We start from the raw sequence: 24,841 nt of genomic DNA, 5'->3' as shown, positions 1-24,841 counted from the left end.
GTATTAGGTAGTAGAGTTTTTCAAAAGAAAACTTTCAGTTGGTTCTGTACTATGAATGGAGATCATTTAATGATAAAACTTCTAATTTTATCTTTCCTTCAGGACACTCTTCCTTATCCCTACCCACATTAAAGTTGGTGTACCTAATTCAGACATTAATTGGAAAGATCAATTTATACATTCATTAATCAGTTAACTAAAAATATTGTTTTTATCAAGAATAAAATATCTTATAGTGCTACCTTTGTTTTTTATTCTCATGCAAATAATTAATAATCTTTTTTATTTGTTGGAATGTTGAGTTTCTTGGAATACTAGGCAAGTCTCTTAAACCTTGTGCCTCACTTCTTTTGAAAATGAGCATAGATTCTAAGTGGTCTTTTGAAGTTTCTTCCAACATTGATTCTACTACCTCAGCAGGATGTTTTGAGAATTATTTGTGCCCCAAACCATATATTAATAACTATAAAAGAATTTAAATTAGTAGAGATAAATGTAATTTTATGGACAGTGATTATAAAGTACATTAAAAAGAAAAGTATTCTTTAGTCTGAGATACAAAAGTAATCATAGTTTAGTTAGGCTTTTATCTTTTCTGATTTAAGAGTATCCTGTACTTGTGACTTTCTAGAGTTTGGAGTTAGCTCAGAATAAAAGAACAATATTTCCTTGAGCTATGACTGGCACTCCTTGTTTAGCTTTTTTGGGAGGGGAAAAATACATTATGATAATGAATTAAAATATTCACTAAAAGGTGTTGGTTAGAAGAGCAGGGCTAGACTAATGGTTTCATTGGAGAAGCCAAATAAACCTGATAAGATATAGTAAATTGCACTCATTATGGAAGATAATGAACCATTTTCAGGAAGATATTGGACCATTTTGTTATTTGACATTTCTTACATTTTTTCTAATTTTATCCAGTTCTAAAATTTAGTAACTTTAGAGACCATCTTAAATATAAAGGATAAAGCCAAGAAGAAAAGAGGGGACAAAACTAATGGAAAATTCATTCTTCAGTTTGGTAAAATTGCATAATAAAAGAAAAATATTTGCTAATAATTCATTACCACAGTAATTATATGGAGTTTTTGTGTGAGTGTGTGCATAATATAGTTCTCCTCCTACATGAAAGTACTTATTAATTTCATGCTCATATATTAGGTTATTGACTTATATTCTTTTAAAACTTTTTTCTTGGGATCCCTGGGTGGCGCAGCGGTTTGGCGCCTGCCTTTGGCCCAAGGTGCGATCCTGGAGACCCGGGATCGAATCTCACGTCGGGCTCCCGGTGCATGGAGCCTGCTTCTCCCTCTGCCTGTGTCTCTGCCTCTCTCTCTCTCTCTCTGTATGACTATCATAAATAAATAATAAAAAAAAATTTAAAAAAAAATAAATAAAACTTTTTTCTTAAAAAAATAAAAATTAAAAAAAATAAAAAACTTTTTTCTTGAGCAGCCCGGGTGGCTCAGTTTAGCTCAGGTTTAGCACTGCCTTCAGCCCAGGGTCTGATCCTGGAGACCTGGGATCGAGTCCCTCGTCAGGCTCCCTGCATAGAAACTGCTTCTCCCTTTGCCTGTCTCTCTCTCTCATGAATAAATAAATAAAATCTTTAAAATTAAAAAATAAAATAAAAATTTTTTCTTCTTTCTCCAACAGAATCTGTCTATGATCTTCTCCCAAAGGAGTTACAGTTACCTCCATCTAGAGAAACATCTGTAGCATCAATGAGTCAGACAAGTGGTGGTGAGGCAGGCTCGCCTCCTCCAGCTGTAGTTGCTGCTGGTATGCATTTCATTTTACTTTATTAAAGAAAACTAGTGTATTATCTGGCCAACATGAACAGTGCTGGCAAAGTTCATATCAAAAAGAGTGTGATTTGAGGGTTTGTTTTAGAAGGTTTAAAAATACTTTTAACCTTAAAATATTTCAATATACATTTCTTGATACAATTCATATTTCTTAAAATTTCACATTGGCACATGTGTCAGTGCCATTTCTTTTCTAGGAGCTTACCTTCAGCTATGGAAACAACAAGCTCTTTTATTGACTACACATAAAAAAATTACATGCCAAGCTATGAATAGAAAATTAGCATTTGAATCTCAATTTAAAAATTCTTTTTAAAAATTTGCTGAAAGAGAAAAATATTTTGTATAATCTGAAAAAAGACTTAAGCACTCAAGTCTCTTTTCCGTTTATAGAATGTTACTATAACTTTTTCCCTATATTTGAAAACGTCACTTCAGACTTGTTTTAAATTCAGTTGAAAGTAATGGAAGATTTGAATGTATTATTTATATAAGGCCATTTTGTAATGTCAATTAAAAAGTATAGAAAATAATGTTTTAAATTTATCAAGTTTATTTTTATTCAGCTCTCAAATCATACACTTTATATAAAATTGGTTCCATTTTTTAATGAGCCAGAATAAAGGATTGATGGACAAGCCAATAGAAAAAAACCTTGATTATTGATAAATTAATGAGTGCTTTTAATAATATTAGATTGCCCAACTATATTTCTTTTTTTAGTTGGGTTTTATAGACTGCTAAGTGTGTTTGGTATAAAAAAAAAAGGGGAAAAATTATATATATGTGTGTGTGTGTATATATATATATATATACACACACACACACACACACACAGACTCTGAAATTTTATCCTTCTAAGTAGAGGTTTCTTATCCAATGATACCTCTCATCTTTTAAATGGTACTTAAAATCCATCACAGCACTGTTTTCAGTAAGTTCATTTCATTTCTAAAAGAACAGTGAAGCGGAAGGTTATGGTTTAAATAAGGATTTGGTACTGTAATAGAACTTGATATATTTTTCTTGTATGCATTAACCAGTGTACCATTAACCTTGTGTACAAATCTTTTCCCTAAGCTATATACTGCAGTGCGCAGCCTTCCTGGTTGAGGGCAGGAAAACTTAAACATAGCAAAGAAACTTATCAGCCCTGCTCACTGTTCATGTGTTGCCAGACATTTTCTAACAGATTCTGTGGATTTAATTGTGAACTTTTTAGTTATCCAATTGGTAAGATGACCTGGTTTTACTTTATATCCACTGGATTCTAAAATGTCCTTGATTATTTTTTCTGGAATTTAAAATTTTACGTATTGCTTAAAAATTGTATCAGATGATAAAATATTTTTGAAAAAAAATTTTAATGAAATATTTCACTTTAAATCCACAAGTAGAAATTGACTAACTGATTTCTTTTGTATCTTTTGAGATTATTTTTTATAGACTTGTTGAATCTATATAGAACTAAAAGTCTGTTTCTTCTGTGCTTTTTAACATCTGTTGACAGTAGATCCAGTTCCTTTTAAAAGCTGAAAAAATGTCAGGTTTGGAAAAGAACACTTCCTTTTAAATAATACCAAAGTCAATTACAAGTTTTTATATATAGGTATTAAAAGTTCTTGAATTTGAGTCCCTCATAAAATGTTGATCCTCCCTCCTTCCCCCTATATAGTTGAGAAAATCTTCTCTAGATAAATTACATTGAAAGACATGAGTTAACCAAAGGAAATATTCTGAAGTAATAAATTCTTATTAGAGGGAGAAGTTATTGATATTATAAAGGTGAAAAGAGAGTGAGGATATAACATGGACTGTTTTCTTATATTCACATACAGAAAGTTTCTATGATCTAAAACCAAGTCATTTGTAATGTTTTTTTTTACATAAATTTACTTTTAGTAACCAATATAATCTTATTCTAGGATTCTGTCTTATTGGTAGAATAATCTTCGTTATATAACATTATAGGTAAGAGAGTTTAAATTACAGAATAATTATTGTAGGGAAATCAGTTAGTATATGTCATTATGGAGTTGCTTTTTTATTTGACATATGAATATCTTTAGTGACATAACTGTCAAAGAGAAAGATTTGGATTAGATTACCAGTTTACTCAGTGTTTCCTGGCCAAAAGATTTGATGTCTAAGGAAAGACACATTAATTTAGACTTTGAGTTTTATTTTTAATTTGCTGTTTAAATATGAAATGCATAAAAATGATGATTCTTGATGTAGTTAATTCTTCAGAGTTTTGAAGGAGCCGGATTGGCTGCTATCAGGTATGAGGGCCTGGTGGGAACAGACTTCTAGTTCTGCTATAAAGGTTTGTGTTTCACAAGTTCTAAATCAATTTAAATTTTGAAATTAAGAGGCTGGGCATATAGGTATTCATGTACATTCTTTATTACTTAATTATTGAAAATGTGTTTCTCAGATTCGCCAATCTAGATTTTTTTTCCCTTTACTTATTATTGAGGGAATGAGTAAACATGATGCTGCTAATCCACAATCCAGAATATTGGGTAAAAGAGTATCTCTCAAACCTTCTCTGCCTCTACACTATTCACACTTTCATTCCCATCAGTAACATTTTTTTATTGGGTAAGTTCCAGGGCTGAGGCTGGGAGAAAAAGGTCTTACTTCTACACAACTCCTCTCTCCATGTGTCAGGTGTCAAAATCTGGGAATCTAGCTGAGAATCAACAGTCTGAAATTTGTACTCCTCATTTTTTAGTATCGTGCTGCCGAAGCAAGCACTGTACTCCTCACTTTTTTAAAGATCTCTGCTTTTGTCCCATTAGAAAGGTAATTAAGAGTTTGAGGGTTAAGAAAGAGTTTGAGGTTCAATATGTGAATGAGTAAGTTTTAGAAATACAGACTTTCTGACAGTATTGTAGGTTCTCAGCAGTTAAGACAGGGGCCGTTTTCCTGACACAAAATAGTCATCCAGATGAATTATTAGCATTTTTGGCAAGATAAGGAATTGCTCAAGAAATGCAAACTGTGGGGCAGCCCTGGTGGTTCAGCGGTTTAGTGCTGCCTTCGGCCCAGGGCGTGATCCTGGAGACCCGGGATCGAGTCCCACTCCCGGGATCGAGTCGGGCTCCCTGCATGGAGCCTGCTTCTCCCTTTGTCTGTGTCTCTGCCTCTGTCTCTCTCACAAATAAATAAATAAAATATTTTTAAAAAATAAAATAAAAATAGAAAACTGTGAAAGAATTATTTTTGTTTGTTTTTGTGGGGGTGGAATCCTGTACTATAGGTTTTAAAGAACTAAAATGCAGGTATTATTTAGAACTAAAACAGTTGTACCAGACTGTGGGGAGTTTTTGCAAAGACTTATGGCAGCCATTTTTCTTAAATAACAGCTTTATTGGTAAATAACTCCTATATCAATCAAGTATTTTTTAATCTCTTCATAAGTTTAGTTTTTAATTCTTAGATTTACTTAATTTAACTAAAATAGGAAGTTTTCCATTAGAAGTGAACAGTAAACTTAATCCTCATTTTAAAAAGTCAGTTTATTTTCTTATTCCATTCTAAACTCTTTGTCTTCATATGGGATATGGCATTATGTTGTTAGTTTATATCAAAATATGACTTTGCTAAAGTAACTTTCAGTTTCTTTAAAATTTTTATTCTAATTCTTGAGGTAAACAATGAATTAATCAAACCATAAGTTTTATAATTCAGCCAGAGAATCTTAAGAATAACTAGTGATTCTTTATTTGTTTTCATAAAATTATTAATTTACGTTCAATAATTATATATTAATACTTTTTAAATAAATAATACAGTTTCAGGATACTAATACTTTGTAGCACTTTTTAATTTGTTTAGGTGTACACACAGATCAAGCATGTGTAATAGAAATACCTGTTGAATATCTCTACTAGTTAGGTCATCAGAGGTTTTTAAAGGTTGTAATTTTAGTTAATGACTTTATATAAGGGGATCTATATAATATGCTTTTTTGTTAGAAGGAAGAGACTTATTAAATAGTGCTTTGAATTTTACAAATGCTACAGCAGTTAATAATCGCCAAGTACTTAACAGATACCTTCTATACTGAAATAGCTTAATTGAGTGCTATTTATATTAGAGGAGAGGATGCTAGAGAGCTAAATTAATGTCCTATAATCAAAGAGCAGCTATACTTTAATTTGTTTTAGATATCTTAATCATCTAATAAAATAGGAATTTCTAAACATACATAACAGCGATACAAAATATGAGTTGAAGAAAATGTAAGTTGCCATTTTTAGTTCCTACTATAGGAATTGTGCTAGGCAATTTGCATATCATCATATTTCAGTCCTAGGTACAAGATACTTCTCTTCTTTCCTGATGAGGTCTCAGTTCTTTTCTTCTTGTCATTTTACTTCAGGGAATTGTGTGCCTCTATTTTACTTAGATAACTGCAGTTCCTGGACTAAGCAGTGTGTAGGATATTGAGTTGTAAAAGCCATACGCCCCTTATTTCTGCAAGTTTCAGGATCTACAAATGAGAATATGATTTCTAGAATAATATTGAGTTTTAATAACAGTGATTCACAGCAACAGAATTATGCATTTGATTGAATTTATTGTAACTTACTTACAGTTATGTAATTTGTATTTTCTTCAGCTGAATAAATTTTGAGGAGCAAATTTGCCTTTGATTGCTGTCCTAAGTTAATTTGGTAAACATATTTCAGAATTTTGGCCATTTATGTAGTATACTATTCCAAAAATTATACCCAAAGCTCATTAGCAGGAATGGTGATTCACCTATATATTGATGTTGTGAGCTAAAATGTTATTTGATCTTGGTTTTTCTATATGGCCATTTCAACTTTTTCTAGAAAGTTAGAGCACTTCCAGAAGGAAATCAGATCTTAGTTACAAATATGTTGCAAGTAGGTGTAAAAACTCTATTCCTCATTGTCTTTTAACTGAAATTATATTGTAAATCTAAATGTATACATTTCTATATTTCTATATGTATAAATGTATACATTTATTTATGTTAACATCATTACTAAAATGAAAAGCATAAGCAAACTTGGGACATAATGGTGAATTCAGAAACAAGAATTCTGGAGGCTGTTTTATAAATTTTCATTGACAAAAAGTACATACAGCCTGTTGATTTATTCTTTTATTTTTTTTTAATTAATTTTTATTGGTGTTCAATTTACCAACATACAAAAAAACACCCAGTGCTCATCCCGTCAAGTGTCCACCTCCAACTCCAAGTGAGTTGTAAGTGCCCGTCACCCATTCCCCTCCAACACCCGCCCTCCTCCCCTTCCACCACCCCTAGTTCGTTTCCCAGAGTTAGGAGTCTTTATGTTCTGTCTCCCTTCCTGATATTTCCCAACAGTTCTTTTCCCTTCCTTTATATTCCCTTTCACTATTATTTATATTCCCCAAATGAATGAGAACATACACTGTTTGTCCTTCTCCAATTGACTTATTTCACTCAGCTGATTTATTCTTTTAATGCTTATCTTTACCTCTTAATAATTTTTAGCAACAACTCTATAAATACTGTGATTTATTCTGTTTCTGATAGAAAAAGCATATTTTTATATTACCTGAGTGTGTAGAGTAGCATTTTAAAACTGCTCAATGATTTCAACCTTCAATAGACAAAATTCATGCAAAAAATAGGCAGATCTATTTTAATGTATTTTATACAATTTAATATTAATAAGTTAATAGACAGAAGTGGGCTTACTTTCTTACATCATCAATAAGATTGATAATATCATAAGTAAAAGGTGTCACCATGCCAACTGCCGTAAGTAATTGTTTTATAACAGTTGTATATATAATACCAATAAAGTTGTATAAATAGTACTCCAGCTGGGCAGGAGTAAGGAGAATGGATTAGGGTAGGGCCCAACAAAAGATTTCAGCTGTTTCTGTTAATTTTTTTCTCTTAAAACTAAAATCATGTAGTATTTGTTAAAATATGAGCAGAGGAAACAGTATTAGTTTTGAATATTTCATGATTTAAAAAACACCATGTAGTAGATGATTAAAATAAGTCAAAATATTCAGTGAACTATGCTGTTAAAAAGTAATAAAGGTATGAGATATGTTAGATCCTTGATTATTTTTGGCATGAGAGTACATTACCTTTTTATCAATAAATGCAAGTAGATATCCATCCAGTGGTATTTATTTATTTAGCCCACTGAGCTAAAATTCATTTCCTGCGTCATCCCTTCATGAAAAGTTATTATTGTCAACTAAATTAAATAGAAAATAACTGAGAAAGCACCTCAAAGTGCCAGGCCTGTACAGGCATAATCTAGATAATAACACACACACACACACACACACACACACACACACACGTTATAGTTTTACTTCTATTTATTTATTTCTCCCACACATGAAAAATAATAAAATTAATACGGGTTTTGGAATCATTAGGATCTAATTTGCATCTTATTGCTATCATATCATTTCTATCATACAGACAGAATTTTGTAGAAGTTAAAAAATTTGTAATATTGCCCCTATCACTACATAGTTAATACCAGCTTCTTACAGTTATTACAAAGATAAATATGTAAAACACTTAACATTACCTGAGAATTATTGATCATTCAGTAAACATTGACTTTCCTCCTACATTTCTCCTTTCGTTTGTAAAGTTTAAACAAATAGATCTTAATCTTATAAAAATAAATTTTTAACCTTATTTTGCTTCTTTCTTTCCATTCTCACCCAGTCTCTTTTTATACCTTATTTTGAAATTTTGCCTGTTAGTTGAGATAGAGCCACTCATGGGCCACGGTATTTACATTCTGACTTATTCTTTCATGTTGACACTCTCTCAATATGAGCCCTTGTATATAAAAGAGACATTGATAGAAGATGATGAGTCATAGGGAGAACAGACATTTCGCAAAGGGAGATTCTGAAAGGTGACTATTAAAGAGTTCTAGTTCCTAGAATTCTCTTCCCACCTTTTTTTAAAATGAACTGATACACATTTGTGTGATCAGCTGTCAGAATTTCTAATAGAACAATGTATAATTTACCTTATGTTTTTTGCATAGACAGTTTTGCTTGTGGATCTAATATCCACTCTAACCCAGACCCAGGTGTAAAACCTGATTAATTAAATTACAAGATTTTAACAATACAAATACTTTCTTCCCCCTTTTTGGTCTCCTCTAAAAAAAAAAGAAAAAAAAATGAAGACATTGGACTTAGAGTTGGCAGGAGTACCTTTATTATTTAATCTAAATATATTAAAGTATATTATGTGATAATGCATCGAGGTGACCTTCAAATAGCATCCTTCAGAACTGTTTTTCTCTAATTCTTACCTAAATTAATATAGTGACAATCTCTGTTTTTGTCTTCACATAATATTCCCTTTCTTTTTTTTTTTTTTTTAATATTCCCTTTCAAATAGTAAAATAGTTGAATAGTTGTTTGGTTTTTTTTTTTTAGCCTGTACTTCTTGGGGTCTTTGACAGTGTAATAAATATAGTATCAGCTAGTATAATTATTCCCTTTTATGTTTAATCTTTTTGAGGTAAAGGATTCTTTTTAGGCTTTAGTCTCTTCACCCAGTATTGACCAGTGATGTTATCCAGTAGTACTTAAATCACCGGATGGTAAAAAAGCATCTTTCTTTTCCAACAGGAAAGGATTTAAAACCAAATTGCATAATATATACCTAGTATGTATTTTACACTGTGCTTAGATATTTAGGGGTTGAATGGGACAGAAGATATGTTTAAACATTGCTATAAATGTCAGGACACTTAACAAATTTTGTAAGCATTTTATTTTTCAGGAAACATTCTTTAATGAATACTCTGTGAATAGGGGCACCTGGGTGGCTCAGTCGGTTAAGCATCTGACTCTTGATTCAGCTCAGGTCATAATCCTCAAGAGTTGTGAGATTGAGCCCCATATTGGACTCTGTGCTGGGTGTGGAGCCTGCTCTTAAGGTTTTCTCTTTCTCCCTCTCCTCCTTCTTGCATTCTGACAAGATAAAAAATAATTATTTTAGGAGAATTTAGATTAAAAATGGGAGAATAATTATTGTGTAGTATTAGAACTCTGATTGGCAATTTGATGGACTGGGGAAGAAAAAATGGCTTCCAATAAATCAGTAACCTTTCAGCTTCAGCAACAGTGCTAATTATTTTTTAAAATAGAGCCTCTAGATCAAACGTTTTATGTACAATAGCATATCTAATTTAAAAGTGAAAATTGCTACTTTTTTGAGGAGTATGAGGAAGTAGGCCTGAGAAATGAAAAGATTCTTTTGCTGCTAAAATACAGGTATTTCTTACTTCTTGAGTGTTTTGGTTTCCCTTCTACTTCAAGGGAATTTGGGTAAAAGTACAGCCTAAAAAACACCTGAGAGAGACCATTCTGGCTTATGGATTAGATTGCATTAGTAAACAGGAGAACAAATTGGTGAATATGAGTTAACAAAAAGTTTGGATAAGAAATTTTTCCACATGCATTTATTTGGATGTTGATAATTTAATTTTTTAAAGTTTGTTTTCAAACATTCCTTATTGTGGCATGTTAACTTATGTGGGTGGGGAAAGTACAAATGGAAATTGAAATTGTTAAACGTGTAAATTAAATGATCAATCCTACAATTTTTTTTTTGTTGTTCTTGGTAAAGTAATCTGGATTGCTTATTTTATATGCTGGGATGCTAGTTGTTTTTTCTATTAATACACTTAACTTGCATTCTAGCTTCGCCATTCAGAGACAGGCATCGTGTGGTGGGTTGTGTGACAGTGTCTGTCAATAGTGAAGACAAATAGTGCCAGAGACACTTAACCCATCCAATCTCACCCAGGGTATAGGTCGGTCTCGTTTTCAGACTTCTTCATAAGTCTTTTTTTTTCTTTCTTTCTTTCTTCCTTCCTTCCTTTCTTTTTTTGTTTCTAAATAGTGGATTGATACTGATTGAAACTAAAAACTTTTTGTAAAGTTTTAAACTTTACATTAATACTATGAGAAGAAGAAGAAGAAAAGTAGAAAATGAAGGTTGGCATGTAAGGTGTTGACAAAGCAGGTTTGCAGCCACTTTGTGTGTTCTAGATTTTTCAATCCCTTAGCAACATGAATGTTGGCCTTACAATTTTTTTTCTCTCAATATCTTTCTTCTTTGATCTAAAATGATGTCCTTGTATCTGGTGACTTTTATCAGGCAAGATGTTTAGATTTGAAGTCATTGTTACCAGAAAGAAAATGAAATGCTTTAAAAGGATAACTGAGGTTGAACAATAAGTGTTTTAGAATGGAAATGTTTCCAAATACCTGGATTGGTTTTTAAGATTATTTTCTGAACAGTCAATGGTTTACTCCTTCTCCGTTCCACTATTGGTTCACTTAAGCACACCTGCAAAATTTTATGGCTTTGTTTTAATGACTTTGTTAGGAAGCTTAAATGATTTTGCACTGATGTTGAAAGTTTTAAAATATATGTGCTTATTTAAATGCTAGAAATCACAATTTTATCATAGAAGCTCAGTTAAATGCTATTTTTGCCACACATTTTAAATTAGTGATAGGTATTTGTTTCTTCTAGGGACTTAAAGAATGTTTTCAATTCAAATAATAATACTTAATAATACTTAGAAATTCTAGGATATCCATGTAGGCAATATCTGCCACTCTATCACCACTACTTTGAATATTTATAGTGAACCTTAATGATTCCATCAGTTCTTAAAAGAATATAATATACAACTTATGTTCGCTATCATTACTGGCAGTCTAGTAATTGGCTACTGCTAATAATAGAATTATTAGGCTTAGACATAGAACACTATAAATATGATACTTCCTTTCACTTACATATTTTAGAATTAATCTATTCTTTTGAAATTATAAGTCTTCATTAGTAAATGTAGAAATGGTTTTCCCTTTGGTTCACCATGCTCTCTAGTCACAAAAGTGTTACGGAAAAATAGAATTCCTTTAGGTTCAAAGATAATTTTTTCATAAAAGAAAAAAATGAAAAATTTATTCATGTGTTACTTATATAAGAGAATTTTAAGAAAAAATTTTTAAGGAAAATTTAAAACTTTACAGAGCATTGGTATGGGATTTAAAAGAACAAATTATAAAGGTATGAAATAGAAATAACATTGCAACTATTCTGCTTAGTGAGAAGAAAATAAAAGCAGTTATTAGAACATTTTTATTTGGAGTTTGTATACTTTTAATATGCAGCAATAAAATGTAATCTGTACATTCCTAATGGATAAAAGTGGGGACTTAAAACCAAAAAGCATATTTTGTTCATAACAACTTAAAAATAAAAAAGAATATATAGATGAGGCAGGATTACATTAGCATTTTAGTTCTATAGAAAGTCATTTAAAGCTGTTTCTTGATATTTAATGATATAGTCACTGAAAAGTCTTTGTAGATATTTTAAGTGCATTTATAATATTCCCAGTAATGTTCTTTATGCTTTTCTGGGATTGCTTGGGAATGAGAAATTTGTATTTAGAAATCTAAAATGTTTTTCATATAATTTAATACACTTTTAATAAATAATGTTTTATTCTTAGTAAATTTATGGATTAATACACAAGTAGATAATATGGCTTATATATATTTCAAAAAAGGAAGTTATTAGTATATTCTGTAGAAGTAGCAAGTAGTTACCTCTAAACTCTTAAGGTACTTCTAAACCCTTCCCTGTATTAGATAATGCTATTATAGTCATACATATTTTAAGCACTTGGAGTAGTAAATCCTTTTTTTATACCTGACGTGTTCATCATGGGCACACTGTTACATTTATTGGGCAATATAACTTTAATATAATTCAACATATATATCAAATATTGGCTTCCAATAAATCAGTTTAATAAAAAATTAAAATTTTTACTATATGCAAGGTACTGTATTAGATGTTGAGAGGGTCTAAGAAAGATCTAAAAAGGGGCCCATAGTTCTTCACCACATCATTTGGCATTATTATTACACTTAGATGATGTCTTGCTAACCAGAATGTAACATCTTTATGCAAAGGATTTTATACACTATTATTGTCATTATCAACGTAAAAATATTGTTGTAAAGAGTTTTATAATTTTAAAAATTGTCTTATTATATAGTCTTAAAATGAATAGAATCTTTTGTAATTTAGGCTCAAACTGAGATAGGCTTTAAAAAGTAATACTTTTTAATTAAAGGATGCTTACTGCTGTCTTCTGACAGAGTTTATGTTTTCAGTTTCATAGTTTTGTGCTAATGAACTTTTTTATTTAATAAGTATATCCAGGAAACTGCAGGTAAAATATAAAAATTGTATGTTAGGTGTCCAAGGAAAATGTATAGAATATTTTAATTTATGTAGGGTATGAGATCACAGTTTGGCATACCTGTCCCAGAACAGACATTTATGTATGATTATATCAATTGGGTTTTTTATAACATGATTACTTTGGTAAGATTTGCAAGATAAAATCATATATACCTGTAAGACCAATACCAGGCTATGTCTTGCATATTAAATTCATAAATATCAAGTAACTTGCTTTTGAGTTCATGATCGCTTTTCACCAGTACTTTCATCTGTCATGGACAGGGATCCCTGAGATGTTCATATTCTGCATTCTCATTTGCATGATACTTAGATTCAGAAAGAATGGGTGGGGGAAAGCCGCTTCATAGAAATACACATTCACACAGCATTCATGCTGCATGTTTTGTGTGTTCCACTGCAAATACTGCATGCTGCATACTTTTATTTCTCTGAAGATGAAGAACATAGGCTTATACACACACAAAAATTTAGTTTCATTTTGCCAATAGTTGGAACAGATGGAGGAATGTTATAATAAGTTTTCTATTTTTTAAAAATGATTTTTATAGTATTTAAAAAAAAAGAGGAAAAAACTTGTTATTTAAACCCAAAGTGGCTACAAATCAGCTCCTAAACTGTCACTGACATTAGCATCTAGATTTTGTAGTTTTTACAAATCTTTTAAAATATTTATTTACTAAGAAAACATTGCATTAATGCATGATACGAAATTGATAAATTTTTCTTTAAATTGGAATGCAGTTTAAAGTGACTGAATTTTCCAATTTCAGCTACTGCATTTGACAAGGACACAAAGTGGAAAATGGAACTGGTATCATCTTAATTGCTCTAGGTTCTTTGACTTATGATAGTTGGGGAAAATATTTCCACGTGGCATTATGTAGATCACATCATTAATGGCTAATATAATTACTATGCTCTTCAGCTTTGACAGCAGTGATGAAAAATTATGGGTGAATTTAGCTCTTTTAATTGATTTAAGTGTTCTGGTATGTTTTTAATTTAAAAATAGATCTTTGGCACTTGGCTTTTGATTATCTGCACATTGACATTCTTACATTTCACTCTTTACATTAGAGTTGATAAGAATGTTGCAATTCCAATGGCTGCACATTACATTTTTAAGTTTTATCCTATCACTTTATCACAGTGGCACACTTGGCTATAGGTAAAAACTAATTTTAGATTTAAACATATCTTTTATCTCTGTCACATGTTACCAATTTTTAATTTTGGTGTATGGGATTATGAGTCTCTCCATATCTTATACAAGATCAAATGGCATTTCTAAAATTTTAGAACTGACAACTTCCAACCTTAGCATTATTAGTGTGCCTCTGAGTTCGTGCTGTTTAATGGTTAAAGTAGTATTATTTTTCAACAAGCTGTTCTGCCGGTTGCCACATGTTTTGAAAGATACACTTAAATCTTTCTTGCTAGGTATAATAATGAAATGGCCTTATAAAAGACCTTTTTATAGAAACTAATTCTAGTGCTTCCCCAGCACTAGAATTTTTTATTTAACTCTTTTTTGTTAGACTTCAGTCAATAGAAGTTACTATTACTTATATTAAGAAATTTCCTTAAAATCGAGTAGGCTCATTAAAGAGAGAGGAAATAGATAGTGGTAACCAATTGCTGAGTGTGTAATCAAGTACTTTGTAAGAGAAATCCATCCAATAATCAGTCTTTACCCAGCTTTCATTCTGCCATAAAGGATGGATTTATTTACTCTAGAGATTATAGTTTTGAACTGCTACTTCTAACTTCTGGATACCCTCTGTGGTTAACTTCCTTATCTTCCACAGCCCAGCATATTCCAAATCGAACTTTTTCACTTTTATTCTAGATTTTACAATAATCATAGTGACGGTACCAGTTCCATTTTGCCTCCAATTCAGTTGATTATATATTTTTTCTATTTATTTCTCATTTTATAATTGATATCTGGAATAATCAGCAGCTCTTTTCTCATTTATTTTCTCATATTTTTATTCCAGGATTTGCCTCTGAAGCAGGGAGTGTCTGCATTAAAAATGACCTGTAGTTCTCTGCTTCATAGGTTAGAAACTTATTTTAATATTTTGTGGCTAAGCACAGTCCCACTTTTCAAATTCTATAATGGATTATTTAATTGGCATTGAATGTGGACCACAAGCATATATTTCATATTGGGGTTTTATTATCTTAAATGATTAAAATTCAACAGAACATCCAGCTGAGGCAATAAAAGCTTTATTCTTGCTTTACAGCTTAAAACATTAAATTAGATTTTTAAAAATCTATCAATTATAACAAGTAAAATATTGCTATTTGGGCATTTTTTAAAATTGCATTTTTTAGGCCTTATATTGCTTGAAGCATTTATATTCTAAAACTTAACCAAATTCCAACTATTCATTTTGGGGAAAAACAATCAGTTCACGAATCACATTTTCAATGGGACTGCTAGCCAGCATAGGTGAAAACATGTATAGTGTATTTACTCTTAAATTGTACACCGCAGATGCTTCTTCAGCTCCCTCCTCTTCCTCCATGGGCGGTGCTTGCAGCTCCTTTACCACCTCTTCCAGCCCTACCATTTATTCTACCTCAGTCACCGACAGCAAGGCTATGCAAGTGGAGAGCTGCTCCTCAGCCTTGGGGGTAAGTAACAGAGGGGTAAGTGAAAAGCAGTTAACCAGTAACACAGTTCAGCAGCATCCATCAACACCGAAGAGGCACACAGTCTTGTACATCTCACCACCACCTGAGGACTTGCTGGATAACAGTCGGATGTCCTGCCAGGATGAGGGGTGTGGATTGGAATCAGAGCAGAGCTGCAGTATGTGGATGGAGGATTCCCCCTCCAACTTCAGTAACATGAGCACCAGTTCCTACAATGATAACACTGAGGTACCTCGTAAATCACGAAAACGAAATCCAAAGCAGAGGCCGGGGGTCAAACGACGAGATTGTGAAGAATCTAATATGGATATATTTGATGCCGACAGTGCCAAAGCACCTCACTATGTGCTTTCTCAGCTTACCACGGACAACAAAGGCAACTCAAAAGCAGGAAATGGGTTGGTATTCACATTTTTTAAAGTTCTATCACCATTATGCAAAACAAAACAAAAAATAAATAAATCATTCCCCAGTTTTTGTAATTGCTCAGCTCAAGTGTGCATATAAAGCAAAGATACTGAATTTATCATAGAAATACATGAAAGTTCTAACTTAAAATTACCAAGTTTCACTAGAGAAAAACATATTATTAATAGGTTTTAGCAATAGGTATTTTATTATGGGTATGATTAAGTAGTAGAAAATAATCTGTTTTGAAATGACTTTTAAATTACAAATGGATTTGTATTTTAAAAGGATTTAAAAATATTTTTACTCAGAGAAATAACTACAATGTAATGGCTAAAGTTAACTCAAAACGTTCGAAAAGGGCTAGTTTGTGTTCTTTCATGTTGTCTCCCCATATAGTTCAACCCATTTCCATTTCTATGAGGATTTTAGACTTTTTCTTTTTGCTTTTGATTGAAAACAAGAAAAAACTAAATTGATGGTTTGATTCTCATCATTTATTCATGTACTTTTTAAGCTTTTTCTTTGATACATTGTGCTGACATTAAAGAAGAATAAATATATCACTAATTTTTTTATCTGTGATTCTGGGTTAATGTATTGGAAGATGATAGAACAGGACCATGGTACACGTTTGAATTTTCATTCATCTCCGCCAGTTCACAGCACTTACTGTAAACATATCTGTAAATAAATATATCTCCGTGGCTATAGGACAGAATATTTATTGCTATAATACAGAATACTATGAATTATTTTTAATTTTGTAGTTCCTTTAGTACTTTTATTATATTTAATTGCTTTTTAAGTTAGATTTTTTTGTAGTGCATTCAACATAACTTAATAAAATGTAACTCAGTGGATTTTGAGAGATTTTTTTTTTGGGTGGCAGATTATGGTCCTTTCGTTGACCCAGAACCTCCTACAATTTCAGGTTGTTACAAAGGCTGTTGGAGAAGCTTTTGGTTGGTTTACTACTCGATGACATCATTCATTTCTTTTAAGTTAGAAATTTGGTTGAACATTCTAGAGAATATTTTTAATGTATATTAAGCTTGTTCTTAAATATTCTCCCCATATTACATTTTTAAAGTAATATCTACCATTTAGGCATAATTATTCTATACTGTTTTTCTTTTCTTCTCTCATTTAGAACTCCTTTGGGGTGATGTAGTTAAATAAAAATACACATTTAAATGTTTTTTTTTTCTTTTTAGAAAGTCCAGATTAGGAAATTATCTTTAAAAAAACAAAACAAAACAGTAAGATACACCCTTTCGTAAAATCTTGCTATTAGCAAAATCAATTCTAGAACATATTTGTAGAAGTAGTACCTAGAGAATAATGCTCTGAAACATGGATAGCACTGATTTAAAAGACTTGTGTATATAAGTATGTGTTTATTTGGGCTTCAATGCAAAAAAAAAAAATTTTAAGTTCCGGAAGAGAGATTTTCATTTTTATACTGAAATAAATGTTAAAGGTCCAAATGAAAAACAAATAAAATTTTGACATAGGATTAGTCAACACATATGATTTGCAGTTCCTATTAAAGAGATATCTTGACCTACATCTTTTCTGCTTCTGCTTTTGTATGATAGATATATCTTAGAAATGATTTGAGGTTACCCAGGGAAAGTATAATAACATTTGTCAAGACAAAAATCTCTCATGAAATAATTCATGGAACAGAAACTCATCAAGCAGCAGAAGAAATGTCCAGCTTCTTAGGTAATGGAAAATATTTGACAATAGCAAATAGAAATGATGGAAGAAGTTTTAATTTTGAATTTATAGAAACTATATCGAGGAGAGGATAAAATCTCGTAAATATATAGAAAAATAGGCTTTTCAAAGCAGTTAAGAAGATCTCAAGCCAAAGTGCTATATTCTTCAACAAGAAAGGTATTAGAAACATGAAAGAAGGGCACTTATGTGGCTCAGTGGGTTAAGCGTCTGTCTTCAGGTCATGATCCTAAGGTCTTGGGATCGAACTCCATGTTGGGCTCCCTGCTCAGTGGGGAGCCTGCTTCTCCCTCTCCCTCTGCCTGCTGCTCCCTCTGCTTGTACTTTCTCTATCTCTCAAATAAATAAAATCTTTTAAAAAATGAAAGAAACTTAGAAATCTTTTGAGAGAGAGGGTATATATAGTCTTAGATCTAATAGGCCATAAATTTATAATTTACAAATGCTAAATTATAGGAAATATACTCTCAAATATGTTGCATATTGATCTTCAAGATGGAAATAGCATTTTTATATAATTAAATGTTATATAAAAGAGCTTATTAAGAAAACAAAATCATTTGAAAAGGAACTACTCAGTCCTGGGATGCCTGGGTGGCTCAGCGGTTAAGAGTCTGTCTTCCGCTCATGGCGTGATCCTGGAGTCCTGGCAACGAGTCCCATATCAGGCTCCCTGCATGGAGCCTGCTTCCCCCTCTGCCTGTGTCTCTGCCTCTCTCTGTGTGTGTCTCTCATGAATAAATAAATGAAGTCTTTAAAAAAAAAAAACTACTCAGTGTTTAAACATTTCTCACCATGTTATTTTTAAATTCTTCAACTAAATGTTCTGAGAATCAGTAGCCCTATATCTCTTCTAGATATTCCTTGAAATTAAGATATGATGTCATCTGATATGAAACCTTTTTTAGGCATTTTTTAGTGAAAATTATTTTTTTGTGACATAGACAACCAGAAGGATATTTAACACAAAGGAATTATCGTAAGGAATCATCTTAAGACTTCTGAATAGAGGGACTCCTGGGTGGCTCAGTGGTTGAGTGTCTGACTTTGGCTCAGGTCATGATCCCGGAGTCCTGGGATTGAGTCTCACATCAGGCTCCCTAGAGGAGCCTGCTTCTCCCTCTGCCTATGTCTCTACCTCTCTCTCTGTGTCTCTCATGAATAAGTAAAGATCTTTAAAAAACAAAAACAAAAAGACTTCTGAATAGAGTATGCCAAAACAGTGGATTTACCTTTTATTTTTTTTTTTAATTTTTTATTTATTTATGATAGTCACACAGAAAGAGAGAGAGTGAGAGAGGCAGAAACACACACACAGGCAGAGGGAGAAGCAGGCTCCATGCACCGGGAGCCGGACGTGGGATTTGATCCCCGGTCTCCAGGATCGCGCCCTGGGCCAAAGGCGGGCGCCAAACCGCTGCTCCACCCAGGGATCCCTGGATTTACCTTTTAGATGTCATTTAAAAGTAAAATCCCATACAGTAAACTGCTACTCTCTTGTTTGTTCTTAAGCCATCATGCCTTAAAAAATTAGTAATTTCATTGACTACTTTTCTAAAAATTAGTTGACATTTTCTTTGTTTTATGCGTTTTACGTGTCTAAAGATCTAAATATATATGTATAAATATTTACATTTAAGCCTTAGAGAATAAAGATAGTTCTGGGGCTTATAAAAGTATCATTTCAGAAGTTGTTTAGTTACATTGAACTATTCTTCTTTAAGAATGTGTATACTTGTCAACTCATTCAGCAGTCTTCATCCTGAATGAGATATCTTGTTTTACTGAAAATAGTGTTCATCTATTTATCCTAATAAATATTAGCTTGGCTAGCATAAGTGAATACAAAAACTGTATCTTGCCAAATTCATTGAAATATGCTAAACTTTCCTTATATTTCAAACTGTTGCCTTTTCTATTATAAAATTAATAGATACTAATTACAAACATTTGGAAAAATGCAGAAAAATAGAGGAAAATAAATAATCCCTAATCTAGTCACTCAGTACAAGTACTGTTAGCATTTTGCTGAATTTTCTTTTCAATGAATATTTGGGGGGAGGTGTTTTTACATAGTTTCTGTGAATATTTTTGTTTTGATTTTAAAATAAGTAACAAATGATAAAATTGTAGGTTTTCATAAGTAAGAGCAAATTTTTGGAGAGCACATTATATTGAAAGGAGATGTTTGAATTTCTACCCAGAATGATGAAAGGGAAACTAGGATTTATTGCCTGTTGTTCCAGTTTCAACTCTTTGATTCATAGAATTTATTCTTCTAGGGCCTTTTAAATGACTTAAACAGGTAATCGTTGACTTACGTATGTCAAACTTACATGAATGGCATTCCTTGGCCAGTTAGGATCCAGTCTTTCTCATCTTACTGTTATAGGTGTTCTTTTTTTCGTCTCTTTTCTTTCTTTGTTCCTTTCTTTTCTATTTGCCTTGAAATAATGACTAATTTCTCAGCACCTGTGGTTTCAGGAATTGTGCTAGGTTTAGGGCATATGAAGATGTAGGGCACATCACTAGCTCTCAGAACTCCCCCACTTACCTTGTCAGTCTTACAGCATTCCTTGGCATTCCTTCATTTCTCCATTCTTCTGTCCCTTTCCTAGCCATGAGGTTCATCCTAGTCCCTGGTTCCATTGAGCATATAGCATTTCCTCGTTTTGTTTTGGTAATAGAGACAACAACTTGGTTAGAGATGGAGGGTTAAACAGTAGGGCCAGATTTAAGGCTTCTTAACCACCATTGCTCTTCTTTGTTTGAAGTCATAATGTTCCTCCTGGGACCTGTTTGCTTTTGGAGTTTTTTGTCCATAGTCCTCTCTTGTCTCCTATATTTTCAGTGTGAGTTCTACAGAAAGCATTATAGGGCATGACTTTTATTTATTGTATTTTTATGATTTAATCTATTCATTTAAGGGGGGGAAGGGTAGGGGGAGAAGGAGAGAATCTCAGGCAGATTCCCCACTGAACCCAGAACCCAGTGCAGAGCTCACTCTCATGACCCTGAGATCATAACCTGAGCCAAAAACCAAGAGTCCAGTGCTTAACCAACTAAGCTACCCAGGAACCCCGACTCTTTTTTAAAACGTACTGGATGGCTCAGTTGATTAACTGCTTTTAGCTCAGGTCATGATCCCGGGGTCCTGGGATCGAACCCTGCCTCAGGCTCCCCACTCCCAGGTCAGCGGGGAGTCTGCTTCTCCCTCTCTCTGTCCCTCCCCCTGCTTATGTTCTCTCTCACTCATGGTCTCAAATGAACAAAAATCTTTTTAAAAATTTATGTGCGTGGATAATTTTAAATCTGTTAAAACTAGTAGTATTGTTTTATATTTATTTTATCACATGTTTGCAGTGCTTCAGGTTAAATATGTTGGCCTGAAGTCCTAATGACCACTTGAAATATTTTTCTTTGGACGCTCCACATAGCAAATGCATGATAAATATTAGAAACACAATGTTTTTTATTAAAGATTTTATTTATTCATGAAAGACGAGAGAGAGGCAGAGACATAGGCACAGGGAGAAGCCGGCTCCATACAGGGAGCCCAACATGGGATTCGATCCTGGAACTCTGGGATCACACCGTGGGCCAAAGGCAGACACTCAACCACTGAGCCACCCAGGTGCCCCTAGAAATACAATTTTTAAAAATAGATTGCCTGTCTGTAAAGCCCAGATTATAAAGATTTTATATGCTAAGGATTTTAGTTACTTAATCACAAATAAAAATACAATGAAAAATTACACTTCTAAGAAAGATTATTTAGAATAAATCTAAACTTCCAATAAAAATTGGGGCACTGATTTTTTATTACTTTTTCAGAAAAATTATACTGAGAAAGATATCCAAAAGAATATGTATGCCTCCTGTACTTTAGATGTTTTATTAAGGTCTTTTGCTTGTTTCTTTTTGCTACCCCCACTTTTCTTTTGCTTTGGAAGTCTGATTAGAAAATAACAATAATTAATCTTGTAGCCTTAAAATTTGTTTTGACTAAAGTACATTGTGAAAGGTATCAGCTATTCTCTTACCTGTTATTCCTGGCTTACTACATTCAGTCTGTCCTCCCTTCTTTCTACCACTCATATGCATTTTTTATTTTTGCATTGTATAGTTAAATTTTATTATGGAATTTTAAGAGATACTTTACTTATGAAATGTATCTTCCCTTAGGCTGTAAATTGTCAATAAGATAATCATTTGTTTTTAATGTTACTGCCTATTGTTTCTTCCTTTATCTTAGATGACTTTTGTAGAAAAAAACCTTTTTTTGATACTTTTTCCATGTTGTGCTTTGACTTTCCAGAACATTGGAAAACCAAAAAGGAAGTGGAATAAAGAAGAGCCCTATGTTGTGTGGACAGTATCCTGTTAAAAGTGAGGGAAAGGAACTGAAGATAGTTGTACAGCCTGAAACCCAGCACCGAGCTCGGTACCTGACTGAGGGTAGCCGTGGCTCAGTAAAGGACAGGACACAACAAGGCTTTCCTACAGTAAAGGTACTGATTTTATTTAGCAATATACAAAGAATTTTCTCCAGTTTTGTTTTTATTTATTTATTTATTTTTTTAAAATTTTTATTTATTTATGATAGTCACACACACAGAGAGAGAGAGAGAGAGAGAGGCAGAGACATAGGCAGAGGGAGAAGCAGGCTCCATGCACCGGGAGCCCGATGTGGGATTCGATCCCGGGTCTCCAGGATCGCACCCTGGGCCAAAGGCAGGCACCAAACCGCTGCGCCACCCAGGGATCCCCTCCAGTTTTGTTTTTAACGAGCAAAAGCTGCCTACAATAGAATGATAGAATTACTAGCTATCTATAGTAGAAATTAAGGCAAAAGTCTAACTGAAGCCTATATTGTTACTTTGATATCATTTAAATTTTAGCTTAGATGAAAGAGGAAGTGAAAGAGTATTCTGATAAATATCTGGAAACCATGAATTATGTTCCCCTTATATTTGACATTGGTATCAACCTGATACTTAATTCTTCCCAAACTTAATATTTAAGAAGAAATTTTAAAGTGAATTCAAGGGATGCCTGGGTGGCTCAGCAGTTGAACATCTGCCTTGGCTCAGATCGTGATCCTGGAGTCTCAGGATCGAATCCCACATTGGCTCCCTGCATGGAGCCTGCTTCTCCCTCTGCCTGTGTCTCTGCCTCTCTCTCTGTGTGTCTCTCATGAATAAATAAACAAAACCATAAGAAAAAATAAAGTGAATTCAAAAAATATTGTAGAAATTATTATGAACTTGGAAAATAAGATTTTTGAGATGGCTAAAGGAATCACAACTATTCATCTCAGAAAAGAATTGGTTGATAAATAGTTTAAGTCTTCACTTTAAGAAATAGGATATCAACTGAAACTTCATTTTTTCAGAATTTAGACTAGAAGGAGAAAGGGGGCTTAAATTTCAGCATCTGGGAAACTTTGTTAGAAAGAATATTTCTCTTTGAAGACAAACCAGAAAAGAGTGGATGGGAGATGTTTAGTAAGTGTTCCTACCCCTTATAAAACATTAAACAGGATGACTTTTGGCTAGTCCGTAGTAAATTCTTGTAAAATACAGTTTATGGGGATCCCTGGGTGGCGCAGCGGTTTGGTGCCTGCCTTTGGCCCAGGGCGCGATCCTGGAGACCCGGGATCGAATCCCACGTCGGGCTCCCGGTGCATGGAGCCTGCTTCTCCCTCTGCCTATGTCTCTGCCTCTCTCTCTCTCTCTGTGACTATCATAAAAAAAAGAAAATACAGTTTATGAAAATGTGTTAGTTGAACAGTATTCAGACTGCCTTTCATTTTAAATTTTAATGAAATAATGGTAGAATCTTAGGATCAGGAAACCTATCCATGGCTATTTCTAAGGTTGGGTTAATAGCCTCGTGTACAATATCATTCCTATCCCTCTGCTACTTACCATACCAGTTCATCTTCAATCCCCCAAATACAGGATAAATAATAGGTAAATAAGAAATTTCAGTTGTGCTTTTTGTAAATATTTAACCAGATGGATTGATAGTTTGGGCAATATTTTTAACCCAGTTCTGACTTTAAGTTATGCTTTAAGTACTCTCTGGTCAGAAGTATTATTAGATTAATTGACTGTGATAGGGAGTGAATTGACAGATCTCAGAAGTTTATTTATTCATTCATTCAACAAGTATGCATCCCTTTATGTGCCAGACACTGTTCCAAATACTGCTAATAGTTTGGGTAGATTGGTTATTTGTCTGCTTATTTCCCTCATTTTTTTTTTAAGATTTTATTTATTTATTAGAGACACAGAGAGAGAGAGGCAGAGGGAGAAGCAGGCTCCATGCAGGGAGCCTGACGCAGAACTCGATCCCAGGTCTTCAGGATCACGCCCTGGGCCAAAGGTGGCGCTAAACCACTAAGCTACCGGGGCTGCCCCTGCTTCCCTCATTTTGATATCTTTTCACAGAGATATAGCTATACTGGGTTAGTATTAGAAAAGATTAGATTAGCTGTACTGGTTAGTATTTAGAAAAGATGTATGAATTTTTTAATGCACTTTGGTGTACATTGTACAAGTTATTTTGTGATTTCAGGCATTTTATATTAGAAGCTTCAGTGTTTAACTGTAAACCTGAACAAAAATCTGCATTGGAATTGTTTATTCCCAAATGCTGTTTTAAATATTTATTTATTCTTCAGCATACAAATTAAAATTTATGAAGGCTTGTTAGAGACCTGTTAGGACCCACAGATCCTGGGTTGAACTAACAGTTTTTCAGACCATTATGTTTTGGTCCAGTATTTCATGATGTTATGTATGCGTATCTGATCTATACTCCATTTCCCTATTATTTAAACAGTTGGACTTCAAACACTTTTCTATTTAAATAG

General features: G+C 32.9%; 1 protein-coding gene across 7 annotated transcripts in view; it reads left to right on the top strand.

Moving 5' to 3' along the window:
- The window catches only part of NFAT5 (nuclear factor of activated T cells 5), a 113,390-nt gene that overhangs the window by 49,014 nt on the left and 39,535 nt on the right, over positions 1–24,841 (top strand). For 6 of the 7 annotated variants that reach the window (XM_026011587.2, XM_026011586.2, XM_072731611.1 and 3 more), the window contains 3 exons: positions 1,660–1,785; positions 15,647–16,205; positions 22,280–22,472. In XM_026011587.2, coding sequence (XP_025867372.1) covers positions 1,660–1,785; positions 15,647–16,205; positions 22,280–22,472 — 878 coding nt within the window. Of the gene's footprint in view, positions 1–1,659; positions 1,786–15,140; positions 15,203–15,646; positions 16,206–22,279; positions 22,473–24,841 lie in introns of those variants that run through there. The other variant, XM_026011588.2, reaches the window with a different exon arrangement.

Source organism: Vulpes vulpes, chromosome 12 (genome assembly GCF_048418805.1).
Source record: "Vulpes vulpes isolate BD-2025 chromosome 12, VulVul3, whole genome shotgun sequence".
NCBI classification, from domain to species: Eukaryota; Metazoa; Chordata; class Mammalia; order Carnivora; family Canidae; genus Vulpes; species Vulpes vulpes.
This window is presented reverse-complemented; position numbering and strand designations above follow the sequence as displayed.